Source organism: Portunus trituberculatus, chromosome 16, assembly GCF_017591435.1.
Source record: "Portunus trituberculatus isolate SZX2019 chromosome 16, ASM1759143v1, whole genome shotgun sequence".
Lineage (NCBI taxonomy): Eukaryota > Metazoa > Arthropoda > Malacostraca > Decapoda > Portunidae > Portunus > Portunus trituberculatus.
This window is the reverse complement of record NC_059270.1, coordinates 7,217,814-7,238,715: the sequence shown is the minus strand read 5'-3', so window position 1 is coordinate 7,238,715 and position 20,902 is coordinate 7,217,814. Positions and strand designations below refer to the sequence as shown.

The window sequence follows — 20,902 nt, the reverse complement described above, 5'->3', positions numbered from 1 at the left end:
CATGGCCGGAAAACCTCAGAGCTTTCACAATATATGATAACTGATACTATAGCAAGGCTGTGTCCCATCTTGAAACGTCATAGTTTGATAATGAGTATAGTTTCTACTGAGATTAATTTCGCTACTATGTGCCGACCACTGAGTCATTTGATATTTTGCTATAAGATTTACAGGTCTCAAAAAATAGGTTAGCACCTCATAACACAAAAACCAAATGTAGATTCTACTTCCGACACAAGAGTGATAACAATTGCCTTCCAGTCAAAATTGTCTCTTCTGGTATTGGAATGTTTGTGAACATATATTGGTACTACCACTGGACGTGTCTATACTAACAAGCTCTTGTAAAAAAATATTGGTTACCACTGGAGGCACCACGTAGTACTCCTTACTAATCAAATTTCCATATGAACACGCCACGGCTACCCCATGCAGCGAGCGCCTCACCGATATTGACAAACACGATTGTATTATAGATCCTTAAATTTGTGAGAGAGAAAAAAAAAAAAATATATTGAGGATCCAGAAATTCACTAGATTGTGCTCAACTCATATATGTCGTATGCTGCATGAACAGTGGTAGTCTCCAAAAAACTCTTCATAAATATCAAAAATTTTAAAAGGTATTCAGAAATGTGCACCGTTTCCTAGTAAGTATTGTGTGTAGGCAAGTGAAGGTAGTGAAGATAAGCGTGTGGCAACACTGTTTCATTAACCGGAGGTAAACATTGGCCAGAGTCTGAGCCTTTCTTATGGCACCTTCTTAAACATCTAGACAGATACACCATCGATCTACTCTCTCTCTCTCTCTCTCTCTCTCTCTCTCTGAACAAAAAGAAAATAATGGTTCCGTAACGCTAGATGGTAAAGAGGCTGAGTCAGGGAGGCAGCGAGTTTATTGGGTAGGGATGAGTGGAAGGGCAGGGTTATAGTGGCTCGGCACCCAAGGGGATTCACTGGTCTCTCATCCTATTGACCTCATCACCTCGCAGTTTTCTGATACGCGCTGCTTCCAAGTAAGAGAGACGTGTCAGAAACCTCTCTCTCTCTCTCTCTCTCTCTCTCTCTCTCTCTTGCAGAACCTGCGGACATGTCCTTTGTTATTTCTCAATAAACTATAATGACTCCACGTTAGCTTATTCTTGTGTTTATAACTGAATAAGTCATTGTAATGTTCTTTTGAATCGGTACTTCTGTCAGGTTCATCTGAAAGTTTTTTTTTCACTCTTATTTTATCGGAAAGGTGACTAATATTTGTGGTCGAAATTTTGTCTGTCCTTTATATATATATATATATATATATATATATATATATATATATATATATATATATATATATATATATATATATATATATATATACTATGTGTGTGTGTGTGTGTGTGTGTGTGTGTGTGTGTGTGTGTGTGTGTGTGTGTGTGTGTGTGTGTGTGTGTGTGTGTGTGTGTGTGTGTGTGTGTGTGTGTTTTTCTTTTTAGGGAGCATATAAATCTTCACTCTTAAGGGAAGGATGAATTTTTATACTAGTTTCGTGTGGCCTTGTCAATACCAATTCCCAGACATCTTTTTTTTTTTTTTCCAAGCGTGCTCTGTCATCATTATGCAAGGTGTCTATATAGCTTTTAATTTATGATTTATGGTGTTCATATTAATAAATGTTAACCTACCATTTAGGAAGCAATACGTTATGACCGCCTCAAGACGTTAATTATGCATATATGTACAAGAATGATGGGAAAACCGTGGCTAATGGTCTTTAAAGATTAACGAATGGAAATGCAAACTAGTACAGAAGGCTGCTATGAATACCTGAGTAAGTAGACAAATTAAGCCTGGTTAGGGAACGACACACGAAATAACAGTTCAAATAACACGTCTTTGCCAATCGATACTTAGAAATGTCAAGATACTCTAGAGGTTAGTCAGCTCGAGTTCTGTAGCTACTCTGACTTTGGCCTAAATTGATGCCAAATTCCTCCATTTCTTACGATTATTCACTCGTTTTTTAACATTATCTACTTCGACGTTGATGTTGTTGTTGTTGTTGTTTTTTCCCAGACATGCTCAAGTGTCCGAAATGTTTATTTTTTTAGTTGAAACAAACACCTTGAGCTTTAATAAAAAAATACTTTTTTCTTAAATTTGGAATAAATTGTACCAGTCCTGATGGCCGTTATCCTACTGACATTAAGAAACCACATTACGTATCTCCATAAATCTTCATTTAGAAATGTAGCAACCTCTAGTAGACTTTACAAAAGAAGTATAAATAAGATATTAAAAATATGAAGCCTAATTTCGACGTTTCTGATTCCTAATTACTTGTGTCACACATACACACCTTCAGCAACAGAAAACGGGTAATTCACTGAAGTCAGCGCTATGACCAGCATGAACTATAAATATGTGTTGTCTGTATGTTCCTATGTGTGTGTGTGTGTGTGTGTGTGTGTGTGTGTGTGTGTGTGTGTGATGATGATGATTAATAAATGGAGTTAATGACTAACTAATGTCGCAAGGCCCTGCAATGAGTCTTAGTGGACATTCCACCTTGACAGGAGGTGGCGTGACAAGACCCTCGTGTGCAGTGTATAAATCATAAAGGAACAACTTATGAGCCTCTTGTCACGAATATTGCTTCACTTGCTACTTATGGCTGGGGTTCGTGATTCTCCCTCAGTTTGATAACATACATGTAAAAAGGGAACTCCTGCACCACCCCTCAAGTACTCTCAATTTGACTCGCGGGGCTATAATTGTCATCGTTCCTCATCGGGAATGAGTGGTGTGTCTGTCTCTCCCACCAGCTAGAACAGAAATGAACATGGAGAGGCAAAGATGAACAAACACTACAAAGAGTTTGTATATAAAATCAACTTCCTCAAGCATGTGTATTTTCCATATTTCATAATTATGCTTATGTAATCGAAACTCCTCTATGATTTTTGACAAAACACTTTTTTCTGGATCGCTGCATATGTTTAACAATGTTTTTCATTTGTAATAATGTGATGCCAAGTTTTCACAAATGATTTTCTGAATGTAGTTCTCATGATGGCTTTATTGCGCTGTCTCTGTTATCCGCCAGAGAAAGACGTACCAATAACTTTGATTTTTTTCGATTGGACAAGGAATTTTCTTGACGTGGCACAACCTTCATCACCTTGTAATTAGCAGGGTGGCCGCCTCACCCTCGACCTCAGCCGAGCAAACACAGCCACAATGGCCGCCGCCTAAAGTAAACACACCTTGCAACCTTCCGAAAAAAGGAGAAGAGTTAGGAACTTACTGTTATTTCTTACCAAGTTTTTCCGACGAAATTGCTACGTCACGTTCCAAACGTTGTTTCTGGCAGCAAAACTACCATATAAAATGGAGCGCAGAGTGGCGCCAGGATCATAAAGTCTTAGAATTTTACTCATCTTATGACTCAAAATATATAGTGCTACGGATGGCCCCTCGTGTAAAGACAATGAAAACTGATCACCGTTTATCTTGCAGTATAACATCAAGAAGAAAGAAGAGGTGATGCCAGAGGAACCCCAAATGCCAGATAACCCGCTCATGAGGAAGAAGAAGACACCCGAGGAACTTGCTGCAGAAGCCGAGGCCGAAGATCAGGATGACTTTACGAGTGAGTAGAAAATGGCGGTGGGCGGAAAAAAGACCAAAGGGTAGGATAGAAACTTAGGGCAGAGAACACAAGATATATGGGTCGTGTACGCAAACACACACACACACACACACACACACACACACACACACACACACACACACACACACACACACACACACACACACACACACACACACACACACACACACACACACACACACACACACACACACACACACACACACACATGATAGCATGGTAGGAGGAGATAACTATTAAGATAAGATTACTTTCATGCAGCAGGTATTTACGTATCCCTAGTAAGGAATAAGGTTACAAAAGTCGTTAGCCATGTCAGTATAGTGTAGGATTTGATGTAGGAGTATAGAAGTATAAGCAGTGGGCATGGACAGAGGCTCAGTTAATTAAGAGTTAGCAGCGCTGGTGACCGAGGTGAAGTACTTACTGCTTTGCCTTGTTAACCTCTATTGCATTGTTGCTTTTGCCACTTCCAGATACACCCTCACGATGATCACTAAAGCCACCACCTTTAGTAGATATTTCAAGCTCCCATCACAAATATTACTATCAGTGTTGTTTACTCAGTGTTTAAATAGCATACCCTTGCTCTCCTCACCGTCCCTTCCACAGCTTTCAACACGATGTGGTATGTAACTTCCAACTTCCCCCTCCCTCTGTACCATTTTGAACCGACTAATATAATGCCCTGCACAGCTAGTTCTCTCCACCTCATCCACCGTCACTGTTGTCATCCTTATAACACTGCACCGCCATCGCTGCTGTCAATGTACTCTGGCTTTCTTTGACCTCTCTCTCTCTCTCTCTCTCTCTCTCTCTCTCTCTCTCTCTCTCTCTCTCTCTCTCTCTCTCTCTCTCTCTCTCTCTCTCTCGTACAACTCCATTTTCTTTTTCCATCACCTAATAAAATGTCACCACCATCACATGACTTTCCAGCTCACCACTACTAACACCACCATCACCATCATCACCAACATCATCCACCACCACTCCAGCCAGGGCCAACAGGAGCCACCAGGACCCACTATTCACTGGGAAGCCGCCCCTTGAGTGAACACCAGCGCGGATCCCATTGGAGTTACTGTTATCAGGCAGTAATATTCTGGCACCAGTCTCCTCTCCCGCTATCTGGCTGCACCCCTGTCTGAGTCCCCATCTGCCTCCCTTCACTGCTCCCGGAGTGATGTCCACACGTGTGTCTACTACTTGGACCAACGTTTGACCCCCTGGATATTCGAAATTCCCCATTTATTGATCTCTGTTAACCTGGTATCAATGGTTTGTTGTTTTCATAATTGGGACAAAAGTAAATTGCCTTCCTTTATTTTAATCATAGGTGATCCTCGAAATATTGGTGTTTCCTGTAATTACGGAACATAAATGATTAACCTATCGTCATTCAACATCATTCATGACTAAGCAGCACTGTGCCCTAATCTCCTGCCCTCCCCCTAATTCTTAATTTATCCACGATATGGTTCTTCCTACGTTCCGAGTCGCCATTAGCCTTCCTCCCCACACGTTGCCACAGCCATCGATACTAAGAGCAGATTCCTGACGAGACTCAGTGCCATAGAGTCATGTGATCCTCAACGCCTCCCTCCCAGACCTGAGTCGACTTACCGCTCTTCCCCTATGGTGATTCCATCTCCTTTGTCTTGCTAAGAATCCCCCCTATAGAGAGGGTATGCCCGTGTCTCTTAGGAGTGGGAGAAGCAAAGCGGTGGGAAGAACGAGAGGTGGATCAGTTGGAAAGGGAGGCGGATAGTTCATCTCCCTTGTGGCCCTCACTAGTGTGGGGAAGTGTGCCCGCCTTATCCCAGCAGGATGAAGGGCGAGACTTAACTTTGAAGTTCATCATAATACCCTCTCTCTCTCTCTCTCTCTCTCTCTCTCTCTCTCTCTCTCTCTCTCTCTCTCTCTCTCTCTCTCTCTCTCTCTCTCTCTCTCTCGCTCCCCATTGGTGTTACCCTTTCAGCGTCAGTCCCATGAACACTTAGGAGCGAAGCATTATATGTGTGTACATTGGTGGAGGGGAAAACAAGGAGTCAGTGTCGCTACCCACCTGGATGCCGAGGGTTGGATTGCTGCATTAGAAGATAATAATAATTCTGCATCGTGCGCTTAATTTTTATTTAGTTAATTTAACTCTGATCTTATTCAACCTGTTAATCTGTCTACACCTATATCTGCTAATCTATTTGTCTTTAACTATTTATAATCTTTTCCACAGATCAATCTGTATACCTAAATATCTACCTGTACCTGTTTCTAACATCTGTTCTCTTGCATGTTGTTATAATGCATGGCCGTTATTATATTACAGTATGATTTAATATATTCTAAATTGTATCCTAATTAAGTGAACATACATAAAGTGTACAAAGCAGACTACATGAAAGGAGAATTACATAATCATAACACAACATTTTATTTAATTTTTTTTAGATGTAAGTGTTGTCGGTAATCTCAACTTTGGTGTTTTAAAAGAGTCGCAGTGATTGAGTTGTGTTCATAATATAATTTCCTTTTCTTCCTTTATTACAGAGTTGAAAAACACCATAGAAACACAAATAAATGAAGTGAAACAGCAAATAGAAGGTGAGTTAGATCCTGTATCTGGATAAAAGCTTGGTGCATATATATACATACATATATATTATATATCAGTGGTATATAAAAAAGTTCCATATATTAAATACATATTACTCTCGATAGCAGAAAATATAGTTGGAACTCACTTTTTTTCTATTATTTACTAGAAAAAGTGTCCACAGCCACGGATGGTGAGTCACTGAAGGAGTAACGTACCGTGTTTTGTACCCGTACAGTACTTACAGTGTTATAGTTGTGGTGGCCTCAGAGTACCAGTTGGAGTAGGCACAACAGTAGTGGTATTACTGGTCGATGGAAACCTGATGATCTTAGAAATGCAGTAAATTAATACTATGTAAACGTTGGATATAATTTTATCAAGCTTTGTAAACACAGTAACAATTGGAATTATATTGTACTAAAGATAATGCGCCGTAACATTGATGCTTAATATTCTCATTTCTCATAATTATGGCCACTTAACGAATATACCTTTGAATTTGATTAAATTGAATACTGTCTTTTTAAATGTAACGGCAGATTTGTGCTGTATTGTGGATTACGTAGGAAGATACTTATTTAGAGGACAGAAGTGTTATGATGCCAGATTAGTCAAAAACAAGATGAGGAATTCTCACAACAGGATGTGAAGTGAAAATGAAACTTGAAAACTATACACTAGTTTCAAAAACAAAATATAGAAGAAATAATACATCAGCTAAAGACCTGGAACGAATAATATAATGACACATTGTGTATCATATATTAGTACATGTTGTAAATAATTGATCAAATTACGTAGGCTTTCACTAGATACTGATGCTACTGATATTTAGACAGTTTATAGTGTTTTGTGTCACTGTGTACACTAAATTGAAGGTGTAGACATTAAGTTTCTTTGCTCCTATTGAACTTTCTGCCCGTAGTGATGATCAAACACTGCCGCCTGGCCTAAGTCGTGCCTTAATAAAGTCATTGTAGAGTTTTACATACCTCAAGATATCACTAGAGCACCATCAACAAAACTGAGGAAAGATTGTGAACATTAATTTTAATCTTTGAATTTCATGACTTATCACAAAACAAGTAATAATTGGATGAAGTTTTTTTATTCAGTGAGGTTATATAACTTCTCCACTAACAACATTTTATTAAAGTTCTTAAAAGGTCGAAATAATCTTAGGAGATACATAGTTAATGTAATAATCAAAATTTCAATTACAAATGGCGTACACCAAGTAAGGTAGGATAGTTGACGTACGTACACTAGCGAATGAGAAACAACGAGAAGCAGGAGTCAGTAGGCAGTCAGTAGATTTAGCCACACACTGGCCCTTCCTCCATATAATAAGTCTTATCTTCCTAACAATAAACAAATAATGTAAATACTCATCTGTAGTTAACCTAAGGTATATAAAACCCTTACCCTTAGTAGTGGTAGACTCTCCTTATTTATTATTTGTATTGCAGTAAATATTCAAGCTTGAGTTTTGCTTTGTGAAATAGTCAGCTCCCTTTCTCTTATACATATAACTTGCTTCAGTTTATATTAAATCCTACAACGTAGAGTAGTTCTTCTGGTGAACAATCCAAACACACCACCAATGACTCAGCCCCCGAGCAGGCTGGGGCTGCGGTGCTGCGGGTGTCGCGGAGGGGACACACCCAAACGTCCCTTCACAACCTGAGTAACGATCAGCAAAAGGGAAATTTTCACTCATGGCTACTCAGGTTTACTCTCTTTTATCTCTGTGGTTTTATTTACACCTTACTTTGAATACAAAGCTCATACGTAACAGAAAATCAACATAAGTACAACAATGCAGGGCACGCGGCGACGGATATGATAAGTGTTGACAGTGTGGCAGGTGGGATGATTCAGAACACGACACTTTAATTGAAAGTCTAACTAAGCTGTCAGACAAGGGATGGTGCCAGGAAGAAAAAATGGCACGTAAACAAGGAAATAGAGCTTATTTCATTCAGTCAACTGTGATATATATATATATATATATATATATATATATATATATATATATATATATATATATATATATATATATATATATATATATATATATATATATATATATATATAATCATTATCACGTCTGCAGCAGCATAACATTACATTTTTGCAGCACTTAAAGGGAGTATTTGATTAGCTAAGTCTGTGCAGAGTGAGGTCATCACTTCTCTCTCTTGGTTCCCCTTTTACATTAAAAGATGAAGAAAAAACTTATCGTTCAGATGGAAGCCATAGTCCAACTGTTGCGAGACTATCAAATATTTTGACGATTTGTCACGGCGTATTACCGTCAGACTAGCCCGCAGTTAAAGAACATGACATTGACGCCAGGTTTTATGTTTTCCATATAAGTATCGGCTCCATCACGTATCACGTACTGAACATAGTATACAAACAAAACAACTCAACATCCAGGCAGTCTTTGAAAGCCGTGATGGGTTTTATTAACAGCAGAAGTTTGCATTAGTATTTGTTTTATTATGCTGAAAACTGAATATTTGTTCTGATTTTCATTTCGACGAGATAGATAGAGAGAGAGAGAGAGAGAGAGAGAGAGAGAGAGAGAGAGAGAGAGAGAGAGAGATGGACGACCAAACAGATAGACAGACTTTACAGCCAGACATAGAGACAAAACACCTATATATATATATATATATATATATATATATATATATATATATATATATATATATATATATATATATATATATATATATATATATATATATATATATATATACAAGAGAGAGAGAGAGAGAGAGAGAGAGAGAGAGAGAGAGAGAGAGAGAGAGAGAGAGAGAGAGAGAGAGAGAGAGAGAGAGAGAGAGAGAGAGAGAGAGAGAGAGAGAGAGAGAGAGAGAGAGAGAGAGAGAGAGAGAGAGAGAGAGAGAGAGAGAGAGAGAGAGAGAGAGAGAGAGAGAAGACCTCTTTTATTTAATTCACAATTTACCCATCAATCGAAATCTCAAGAATATAGATCAAAATACTGACTAGAAGAATTAGTTACTAGAATTCAGGTCTCGTACTTAATTGCTCCCTACGCGATCAGAGGCGATCATGGGCCGGTCAAACTCGGTGATATGGACGCCGTTGTGTCGCATCTTCTCCAGGAGAGATTCGCTGGCTTGATTTGTGATGACAGGCGCCCCGATACGTTTCTTCAAGTGAAAACCTGAGTAAAGAATCCCCTATGACTTATGCAGCATAACTCGATACCTGAAAATAGTTATAGATCTGGTTCTTCCTCCCATCCCTCCCCCCTTCCCATCTTAATGCTCTGATAACCTGAAGCGTTGCTCTTCTCTCAGGCAAGTGGCAACATCCCCCCGCTGAATGGACTCATACATGTGTACATGCACTGCACGAAATCATTCCCTAAAAAAATTAGAAAATGTAATCAGTGCCCTGTAGTTGTTTAGTGACGACTTGCTATAGTTGTATAGAAACTACAACATACTGAAGGCACCGGCCTTTAGTCTGGAGGCTTTTCGTATGGATGTCCGTAATGGCAGTCCATGGTGCTCGCAGAAAGGCAGCATACGCTCACCATGCCGAGTCCAGTGGTCTTATGCTCGAGGTTCTCTGTGGCTGATGTGATGCATTTCAGTTACCTTGACTCATTTATAAAATAGTGCATGAAAAAGGCTTGCACCAAATTTTTTTTTAATTAAATAATTGCACGTTGGTGCACTGCCGAGAAATCATTAACTGATTTTTACCTAAAAATTATGCAGATGAGGTTTGATCATGTGGATTACCTCGTACATATATTTTTAAAGATTCTTATGATATATAATTTTTTTTTCACGTAAACGTAGCTGCATCATTAAATTACGGCTTCTTACCCTTATCCCTTATCCTCAAAATTCTTAAGGTACAATAATTTGTACCGTACCTTGTGCCTTAGAACACTAGTGAAGGAAAGACGCTCCACCAAATGATCTACCGCTGATTGCTACCTTTTGTTCATCATCAGGCACAACAAAACTAAAGTTCATTTTGGTGTTAAGCGGGTTCATTAAGTTGCTGGTCAATGGAAAGTTTACGTGTTTGCGGGTTTTAATCTCATAGAATGTATGCCAACAGCAATAATGGTAATAATGAACGGACAACAACAATTTTTTTGAAAGAAAAGTGTTGGAAATAATTGTTGTCCCATCACTACTGACGGAATTCTAGCATCCAACGAGGTACTCACCGAGGCTGTCAAAAATTGAATAACAGTTATTTGGGAAATGAATAATTTTAATGTTCATACAACAAGAAATTTTGATATTTACACACACACACACACACACACACACACACACACACACACACACACACACACACACACACACACACACACACACACACACACACACACACACACACACACACACACACACAGAGGAAGTTCTGTGCATACCTGTTCATTATGGGCCCATGCAATTGTTCTTTACATCTGATAACAAGATCATTGATCCATTTGTTCTCACAGTACAACATGATTAGAGATTGCAATATAAGAATGGAGATACAGGAGATGTTATATAAGAACTACTTTGGACTTATCAAATATCACGTTCGTAAGAGCCATAACGAAGATTCTTGTCTTTGTACCAGCACTGTGACAATCAGCGGTGGATTCATTAGCGTCTGCTCTTAAATGCCTGGTGTCTAAATGTGGGCTAGTTATGGGTAAAAAATTGACCTGATACATTTTCCCATTTAAAGGAGTCTCATCGTGTGTGGATCTGCTTCAGTCTGTGTGTCTAGTAATGATCAGCCGGTCACCAGCGTGCCTCTGGTGGGCGTGCTCACTGTAGTACTTGATATTACGGACAAGATTTATTCCTAGCACCTGAGTCAAAGAAGCCTTTTAGGTTTTATTTAATCCATTAGTGTGGGTGAATGAGTGGTACAATTCCCTAGACAGTCTTATGTACCGTGTAAAAATGGCAGCAAAAAGAGCATACTTATCCCTATAAGTGTATGATGTTCCATTATATCACAGCCCGAATGTTCCATAGAGCTGCTTAGATAGTCTGACTTGCAGTACAGTAAATAACTCCATGTTCTCTTTATTTTCATTTGGTATACTTATTAGGATAGTTTTCTATACTATATGTCAGTGAGATTAGTCATCCCTTGGGAGTAGACCAAGGTGAAAATATTCCAGTTTATTAATTGTTTGACTGTCTTCACGGTATGACACTAACCGATATCCATTTTGTTTCTCCCCCTCCCCCCTCATGAAATATTAGAAAAATTTCACATTCTTAGCGGTGGTAAGTCGCAGATGTACTTAATCTGTTTTGTCATATAGTTCTTCTGCATCAGCTGACTGCAAAAGTTCTCTTACCTGTCAATTCTGTCCTACTGCCGAAACTCAGTCAAGCTCTCATCCACAGTTTAATGCAGGGCGGAGCTCATAAGCCTCATCTTATTCCATCAAATAATTTATGTAGCAAATGTACGTGTTGTGATGTGGTGCGTGTGTGTGTGTGAAGTGGTGGCGTTTGCTACCCTCCATGTGTGTGTGTGTGTGTGTGTGTGTGTGTGTGTGTGTGTGTGTGTGTGTGTGTGTGTGTGTGTGTGTGTGTGTGTGTAGGAGAGGAGTGCTAGTCTGTGGATGCTTTGGTAACTGGATATGTTTGTGTGTGAGTGTGTGTGTGTGTGTGTGTGTGTGTGTGTGTGTGTGTGTGTGTGTGTGTGTGTGTGTGTGTGTAGGTAAGTAGATAAGTATATAGGAAGGTAAGTAGGTGGCTGACAGGTGTGTGTCTGGTTCTGGAAAATCTTTCACCGCCCTGCATTAAGTTTGGAAAACATGTCGATTTCAACAGACAAATTGTGCTAAAAATAATCGATAACTAAGTTCACCATGTCGTGTCTACTTGTTGAGAGACTGAGTATCATGACTCCTCACACAATCAATCTTTACACTCAACGTCTCTCACTCACTGATCTTCACTGGCTATGTAGTAGTTCATGTGAAATCTCTCCCTGACGCGTGTGGCACAAGTCTTCTCTCACCGCTCATGGTTTGACGTATCCATACTTTGCTGCGTGTCCTTAGGTTTTATTATTGTTTATGTTTTGGTGTATAGACGTGCTGTCCGTGTATCTTCTCCCTGCAGCTGCAGTTCCTTACTTGTTACTTATTCATCTACTCATCTCTTCAAGAGTACTGCTCCCCGCGGTGCTCACAGGGCATGTAGTGACCGCTAAACTCAACATCCGGACGTTATACTGTTTCTCGTGAGCGTGCATGATGCACTTCACAGGCAGTTCAATACGTATAACTTTCTTCTTCAGCAGAGTGTTGTCTTGATGACTGCAATAAGTATATGCACATAATTTATATTGCATATAAATTCAGGAACAATTTTTGCTGGTGCCATCCCTTGTCAACTGTACAACAAATTCCAGTCACATGTACTTTTTTTCTATAAGTTTGGAAGTATTGATATTAGTAATTTGTTTACATTTTCATGGCATCAAGTGGAGGGCGAGAAAGCCACCTCGGAAGATGGCAGCAGAGGCAGCCTACTGACACGCCCTGTACCCTGTCTCCCTCTATCCTTCTCTCGTTGTCTCCCTTTCCCTCGCTCTCTACTCTACCGGATCCGCGAGAAACTGCTCCCCTTGAGCTGTGTGTTCTCTCCCTCACCCTTTACACCTCTGTGTCAACCACTGTGGCGGCCTCGATGCTCCCCCCCTCCCTGCCCCTCCCCTGCCCTGTCCTGCCCAGCCTCTGTACTGGTGTTGTGCCCGTGTAGCCCGAGCGCCGCCCAAACCTTGCCGCCCTCCTTGCTTTTCGTGTGGTGAATTATGCTCTACCTCATTTTTTTTCCGCAAAGTTTCCAACACAGTTTGTCTTTTAATTTACCATTTTTTCTTGTCCATTATAAAGATGTAAATTAAAATAGTGCATAAACAACAAGCACCACTAACAAAATATAAATCTAATTTCGAATTACCCCCAGTGTACATATACAACAGGCCAATCCTCACGCATATTAAAATAATGCTGTAAAATCTCCAAGCTCTTAAGAATTCCCTAACGCCAGTCGGTATCTTACAGTTTGTTACACATGGATGCCATTTTCTTTAGACTTTTCAGCACTCTTCGGTACTTTGGTCACGTTTGCCTTTACTAATATATGTTCCGTAGTTTGTGTGAGTGTTACTGCATTACTAAATGTGTCTGATCATACGAATATGTTTGAAATAAAAAAAAGATACACATGTAATAAATGCAACATCTAATTTGCACATTTCTACGTAACTGTTAAGACTCCCACACAAACACAGTTATGGTTGCAAGAAATACACTGAACACCGATCTTAAGTAAAGAAAATAATTTCATGAAAATTTTGTATGAGCATTACATAGCAATCTCAAGAAACAAATTTCCACACACTACATGCAGAAAATAGGAAGTTGTTATTACCTAATAAAATTATATCAGAGTTAAAATTAAAGTTCTTAATTAATCTTTATATATATATATATATATATATATATATATATATATATATATATATATATATATATGTAGAGTAAAGCGAAGCTGATACACGAACTAGACATCACTCATTCAGTTGATAATCAGGTCACACCACAAGCACATCACGCGGCACACACGTACAAACGCAGCTTTCCATTAGCCACAACACCTTTGTGAAGTAAATGAGTGTGCATGATAGAGAGGACTCTTCCTGACACACCATCCTTTTCTACAGGCAAGTGCGTCCTGCAGTAAGGGTCTCCTCAGGCTACCCTGTGGGTCCTCCCGCCGCTATGCAACATGAAAGGCCTACAACCGTCTCCTTTCTTGGGCGACGACTTTACCACTATCTCTCTCTACCCCTGGCTGCGGTACTCCTGTCTTCTCCTCCGGGCTGAACAACTGCACCAGAGTTCATTGTATTCTATCAGCAACAACAACCAGATTTGTTTCCAACTTTTTAGAGTTTGAAGCGAACATTTCATGAACATTCATATAAGGTACAATATAAGACCTCTAGTGACAGCAAGCTAGTCCACCATAGCTTGGCCTAAGACTGCCACCACCATCTTAGAAAAATAATGTTGACATACTGGAAGACTTTGACAGTCAGGAAAGTAATGGTATTTAATCTGTTTATGTTGCAAATACCCAATTGATACATTGCTAATCCTTTTCGTTAAGAAGAAAAACGAACATATGAGTGCAGGAGAAAAATGTTTCGACTTTATTTCCTCGCTTGTCATCTGGTTATGAGTAAATTATTCAACAGTAGGAATGCTGTGTAGCTGATTCACGAAGACCTGAGTTCTCAGTGCACTTTCACTTGCCTTCCTACAGAAAAAAAAAATCTATTTATAAGAGCCTTTACTTGAAAGTGATTTTGTATATAGTATCCCCTTTCTTACAAGTGCTACCAAATGGTAAAGTGAGATCGTTAAACAATGTACCCTTTTCATATAGGAAGTTTTACTCATGTCAGGTCAGAGAGGCAGATGGTAAAAGATGCTCGCTGGTGCGGCAGCTGCTTCTTCATCGTCACTAGCGTCACCACCAATAGTTTCGAGCCATGTTCTCCAGTCTGGTCAAGTTTAGATAGCGAATCAAGTTTTACGTGTTCAAAATTTAGACGTAAGAGAGGTGGATGCGTACAATTTTTCAAGTAGACTTATCCAGCCGACATCTTTGTCCATGGTGCCTGCTGCCCGCCTTCCCTTGGTTGAGCAGACCCCTATGGTGTGGTGCCCCGCCCGGAGGCGAGGACGGGCACTACCGCGCCAGCTTCTAAGTTCAAGTTGTTACCGAGGTGTAACCCAACTTAATCGTCGATCATCGAAATCTCCGTTCGTCTAGCTTGTTTATTACCAGTGTGTTAATGAAGTTGAGGTTACGTTGTACTTATGAAATTAAGGATATGTTAAGGTCAGGGCATTTGACTGCATGTAGAAGCAACTAGCCTATGTCTGTTTGTCATTGCTGGATTTGCACTTCTCATGATTGGTCAAAACAGGTCTGTTTTACAGCGTCTGTTGAATCACCACTTAATTTAGATTTTTCCAACTTCAGGGTATGACATTTCAGTTACTTCCGTGCAATACATTTGACTACTAAACTATTAGATGTTTCAAAACTTTACTCATGCAATAAAATTGTCTTATAAAAAAAAGTAGACAAATCTCTAAACACACACACACACACACACACACACACACACACACACACACACACACACACACACACACATACACACATACACACACACACATACACACACACACACACACACACACACACACACACACACACACACACACACACACACACACACACACACACACATACACACAAACACACACGATGAGATAACTAAATATAGTTTCAAAGGTAACTCTAGGTAATTTTGGACATGTCTATGCTCGCAAAGTGTCAAGTATGAGTTACCCTTCATGCTTTGGGGAAATTTTTCTGTGGTAATAACATTCATGACTCTTTCAATGGCAAAACTTCGGTTCGAAAATATAACGTAAATAGTTCAAACTGAGTTGATATTCAATAACAGTATTTGTTTCGTTTGGCCTCATGCATGAGTGGAATCCACCAACACTTGTCACCGGGAGCATACACATCTACCAATAAGCCTGATTAGATTCTTCCTCTCGTAACATTCATGATGCAGTTTACTACCAAGGGTGATGAGAAGGAGACTGCCCCACCAAAAATGTGACTCCAAAAGCAATTGATTTTACAGTACTGTCAAATGTGTTGTGCAGCGAGAGTCTCGAGGCCATACTCCCTCCCTCTGGCGGTGCCCTGTGCCGTGGCCAGCCACCCGAGGGAGAGAGGAGCTTCGTGGCACTCTTCTCGTGTCCGTGGAAATCTGAGTATATTGTCTCTTAATTTCATGATGTTTAAAAGACGATTTTTTGTGTATTATCTTGTTTGTTTAAATCATGTATATGTTGTGTATATAAGACGTGTGACCTTGGCGGCTAAAATGCTACTACGATTCTCACTTGACGGGAGAGACGGTTTGTCAGAAACCCACATTCATGCTACTTTGACTCCGCAATTACTTCAAAAACTTATTGTGTTTCAGTATAAAGAGATAAAACCTCATCTTTTAATCACAGAAAAAAATACATTCAATGGAGTTCAATATAAATTGCTGTCTATCTTTAGAAAAAGAAAAATTGTAAGATAACGCGTTGTAATTGTTCTTCAATGTAATTTTGCACTTTGGGGGAAGCAAGCGTCCGTACTTGATGCATATTTCCGATCCTTTTTAATAGATTTTACATTTGCCTTAAGTCACTTCTTTGTTCTGTATAGGTAGGTTGGTGAGAACCAGCATCCAAGGTTGGCCAGAACGTGTGTGCGTGTGTGTGACGATGTATCGTGAACAAAACTACATCCAATTGTGATTAACAGGCGTCAGTCTTGAAACCAATATTCATCTTGAGATATAAGTCTTTATGCATATGTATATTGCTATGTTTACGTGCAAATATACATATACTGTACCCATACGTGATGTAATGTTGCCAAGTATCAAACACTGCAAGTTTCCCGATTCCGACTTTAGCCACCTCGTTGGTGTGTCCCTCTCTGCTCTTAGGCCGCTCCGGACTCGGACAACATGCAGTGTCGTCGTGGTGTGTGTTGTCTATATGTATATATACTAGCTTCACCTAGATGTGTTTATAGCTTTGTTCGAATCTCTGATGCTCTTGTGAGAAGTATGGCCAATGAGGTACATGCATAATGAATGAGTAGTACGTAAGTCATGGCTTCCTTCACAGTAAATATTTTCCTGAGATTAAATTTTCTGAAATATATGTATACAAAGGGAAGTTTGATGTCAGGGCACCATGAAGGGGAGCAACACTAGTGCACATAAAGTAATCTTTAGGTGATAGAGGCCGATACTTGGCGCATGATGAACCAAAGTTGACGAGGCCGAGGTGGCCGCCGCTCGTCGCTGCGCGCTGACTGGACCTGCGCAGCGAGGGGCAGGGCAGGCTGTTCCACTTTTGGGCTGACTCACCTCGAAAACCACTTCATTTCGCTGATTCTCACTTCCTTCCGAAACACTGTCACACACTATTCCTAAAATCTAGGCAGACATGTCCCAGAGCAGGCTCCGAACCATGGTGAGAAATAAGTTTTGGACCAGAATACCAGGAAGCCCAGGCGAAGGAGAACAGGTAGCAGAAGCTCTTGGGCTCTGACAGCCCCATCCTCTCCCTGGTAGATTTGATAAAGTAACAAGTGAAGTTTGAGCACGATACATCATTGTCGTCACGCACCAAAGTGGAGTATGCGTTACGTCTGGCAACAACATAAATCAAAATAACCAAGCGACTTATACTGTTAGTGTAACATTTAGCAATCAACATGTACATTATATTACAACAATGATTATTTTTCTTAATCTTAGTATGAGTTTTAAAAGTCTTGCTTGAAAAGTATAAAAAAATGCGCGTAACAATACGTAGATCAAAGGGATTTATCAATTGAGTAAAATTAATAAGATTGAACAGCAGATGGAGTCCTGCAACGCGTCTCCTCCGTGAAAAGAGAAAATAAATTTGTAGACTTTTGCTTACTGAAGCCAGAATCATACCCTAAATTACTTTTTCATCTAGACAAGTTGTTCTGACCCTTGTTGTTAACTACCGTTGTTGTTGATTTGATAGCCAGATACTACTAGCGAATTATGGTTGTTAGTCATTGTAATCCGGTAGGAACTACACGAGTTAACTCTCTCTCTCTCTCTCTCTCTCTCTCTCTCTCTCTCTCATGACTTCCTCAGTTGGATTTCTCCTCTGATTTCTCTCTCCACTCCTTGCTTTCTTCCTTCCTTTACCTCCTTCTGACTACCACCCTCCACCCCTCTTCCTCATATGGTGAGCTCTCGCTTAGGGCAAAATCTATAGCCTTGTAGTAACATTCTCTGGATGCTCCATTTGACCTTTTCACGATCTCTACCATTCCTTATTGGGAAAGAAATTTCAAATAATGCGATGCTACTAAAAATAATACATATAAGAAATAATTGCGGAATATCATAAATTATGTATAAGACGTATATGCTTATAAGCTACTTTGCCTTCTTCAGGAGCTCACTGTATTTCTTTAGTCCCTAGAAAGCCAATTAGAATGTTGTTGTGTGTAACAGCGCCATTCTCACTGGCTGTTAATGTCTTGAGTATAGGAACGGTATGTGTCCAGGACGGATGTTCTTACCTGATTTATAAACATTTATGTACATGTCTTGTGGACCGTATCGTCTTAGGAATGAAACAATGATATAACTGATTAACTAAATGATAACAAAACCGTAGATAATAATACCCGTGGCAGGATAAAAGTGTTTGTTATCTGGCCTGAGTGGAACCTAACACGGTCTCACGAGGGTCCTCAAGACCGAGCCGTGCACAATGCGATGACTAACGCTTCATTAACACCAGGAAGGAATTTTTTCAATGTCAGGTTAATTTCTGGGGGTTAAGAGTAATCACGATGCTATCGAGGGTAAATCGTTGTAAGGAAGAAAGGTTTTAATGCCTGGTACCGACCTGGATAGGATATTCCTTCAGACCAGTGAGGGCTGTAGGAACACTGCTGCCTGGGCGGTGCAGGTCATGTCTCCTGTCTTCCCGTGAAGCGACAAGGCTCGTCATTTATTCCGTGCATTTACGATGCTACCTTCCAGTTGAACCGAAAGAAGCAATGGTGATACATATAAAAAGCAAAATCTGAAAAAAAGTAACACAACGCAACCTTTATATTCTTCCTTAGCCAGCACTCGCCTCACTCTGCTCTCACAGCTCACACCACCAACACAGGTCTTGGGGTCTGCTATGCCTGCTGTATGGAAAGATAAGGAACCTCGGCGTTAGCTGGGCTGCCGTTCCCTCCAGCTTGTGTTTCCTGATTTGAAGTCTTAATGGTTTACGCATTCAAAGTATCAAACAACTGCTTTATTGCCACTTTGGAAATCATTTCCCGTTTTGTTTAAGTTCCAATAAGACATATTAGTTATCGTGTCAAAGTACTTAATTAAGTTCACGATGTAGTGTTATAAGCTGCACGTTAGATATTCTTTATAATCTTTTAGTTTGCGTTCGCTGTATTTTTCGAGGAAGGGTTGCGGGGTGCCCGCCGGAGGACCATCATGACCTACTAACTATGCACTGCTACTTCTTGATATACTCGTAGGATGACTTCCTTCGTAGCCTGGTCCTGTATTTCTGTCAGTGTTGTGCATGTCTTGTGAACATGAGTAAATAATTATATAATGAAGCGTTACTATAAATCATTATCTAAGGTTAGAAAGTTTATAGAAAACGTGAATCGGGAAGCCCGTCTGAATTATTTATTTGTCACTTTCCTCTTTCAATGTAAGAAAAGTGAGAAGCCTTGCTGTAAATTTCTGTTTCCTAGAAAAAAAATGTATCCATAACATCTCCTAGTATTTTTCACTCAGCTTTCCCCTTTCACTCCCTACTCTCCAGTTTACCAAAGCTAACACTAGTTGATAGGAACTAGCGACAAGGTGTGTTCTGTGGGTTTCCCGTTGTATGACCTTTCCTTTCCTATGAGAGTTTTAGTTACACCTAATTCTAATTCTTAGAATCAAGCAACACTTTCTCTGTCACTCTCATGCTTCCTGAAGATACACTAATTTTGCAACAAAAGAATGTCTTGGGTCGCTGAGGTGGGCCACACAGGCCTTAGGCGCCACAGCCGGGCGGGTTGTGACGGATAACTGCATCCTTATTTTTGTAACACTGACTAGTGAGTGTTCTCCACTCCGGGCGAACATCAACATGGCCTTTTTTGTGTAGGATTCATTGTCAATGATTTATAACACTTAGGTTTTATGAGATTGTAGTTGGAGATCAAATTGTATTATTTTACTTTGTTTGATATGAAAGAAATAGTTTTGGTAATATCATTAGGAAATGACAGTTATAGATGTATTATACAGATGCATTTGTAGTTATTGACATTTTTGAAACAAGAGTTCAAGAGAACTGCCCAGAAACATATCCAGAGCAAGCCACCCTCGCCCCTGTTTTCTGTAAGTTACTCGAGAAAAAGATGTAAACAATTGAGAATTGAGCATGAGTTCTTATCATTGTTATGGGTAGTGCAGTCTTCTTTAGGTAGTTTTACCGATGTTGAAAATACCTGTGATGTGAACAGTTAGTTGGTAAATCATCCCTTTGTTTATTTCTGCTCACGGAGCAAGCCCGCCACTCCCTTTGCAGTCACACTATTGTAATAAATAAGATACAGAGGACTCCATCCTTTCATTTCTCCATACTCTTTGTTCTAATACCAACACAACATACTTGCTTCAAACTAACTCGAGACGTGTAGAGCCAGTGAGCCATGAACTGAGCCTTAAGGAAATAACAGAAGTATCAGGTGCTTCGGTAACCACCACCTCATGATGAGAATATGCTAGTAATGGCCTGATAATCTAATGGCTTAATAAAAAAAAGTTGTAAAATTTAGTATATTCACACACATATATATATATATATATATATATATATATATATATATATATATATATATATATATATATATATATATATATATATATATATATATATAATA

At 39.7% G+C, this 20,902-nt stretch overlaps 1 protein-coding gene across 7 annotated transcripts in view; it reads left to right on the top strand.

Moving 5' to 3' along the window:
• The window catches only part of LOC123504597 (complexin-like), a 792,775-nt gene extending 772,196 nt beyond the window's left edge, over nucleotides 1-20,579 (top strand). For 4 of the 7 annotated variants that reach the window (XM_045255254.1, XM_045255252.1, XM_045255257.1 and 1 more), the window contains 4 exons: nucleotides 3,502-3,634; nucleotides 6,203-6,256; nucleotides 11,525-11,548; nucleotides 14,007-20,579. In XM_045255254.1, coding sequence (XP_045111189.1) covers nucleotides 3,502-3,634; nucleotides 6,203-6,256; nucleotides 11,525-11,548; nucleotides 14,007-14,026 — 231 coding nt within the window. In that variant the 3' untranslated portion in view covers nucleotides 14,027-20,579. Of the gene's footprint in view, nucleotides 1-3,501; nucleotides 3,635-6,202; nucleotides 6,257-6,417; nucleotides 6,442-11,524; nucleotides 11,549-14,006 lie in introns of all 7 variants that reach the window. The other 3 variants (XM_045255253.1, XM_045255259.1, XM_045255258.1) reach the window with 3 other exon arrangements.
• Nucleotides 20,580-20,902: the final 323 nt, after the last annotated feature.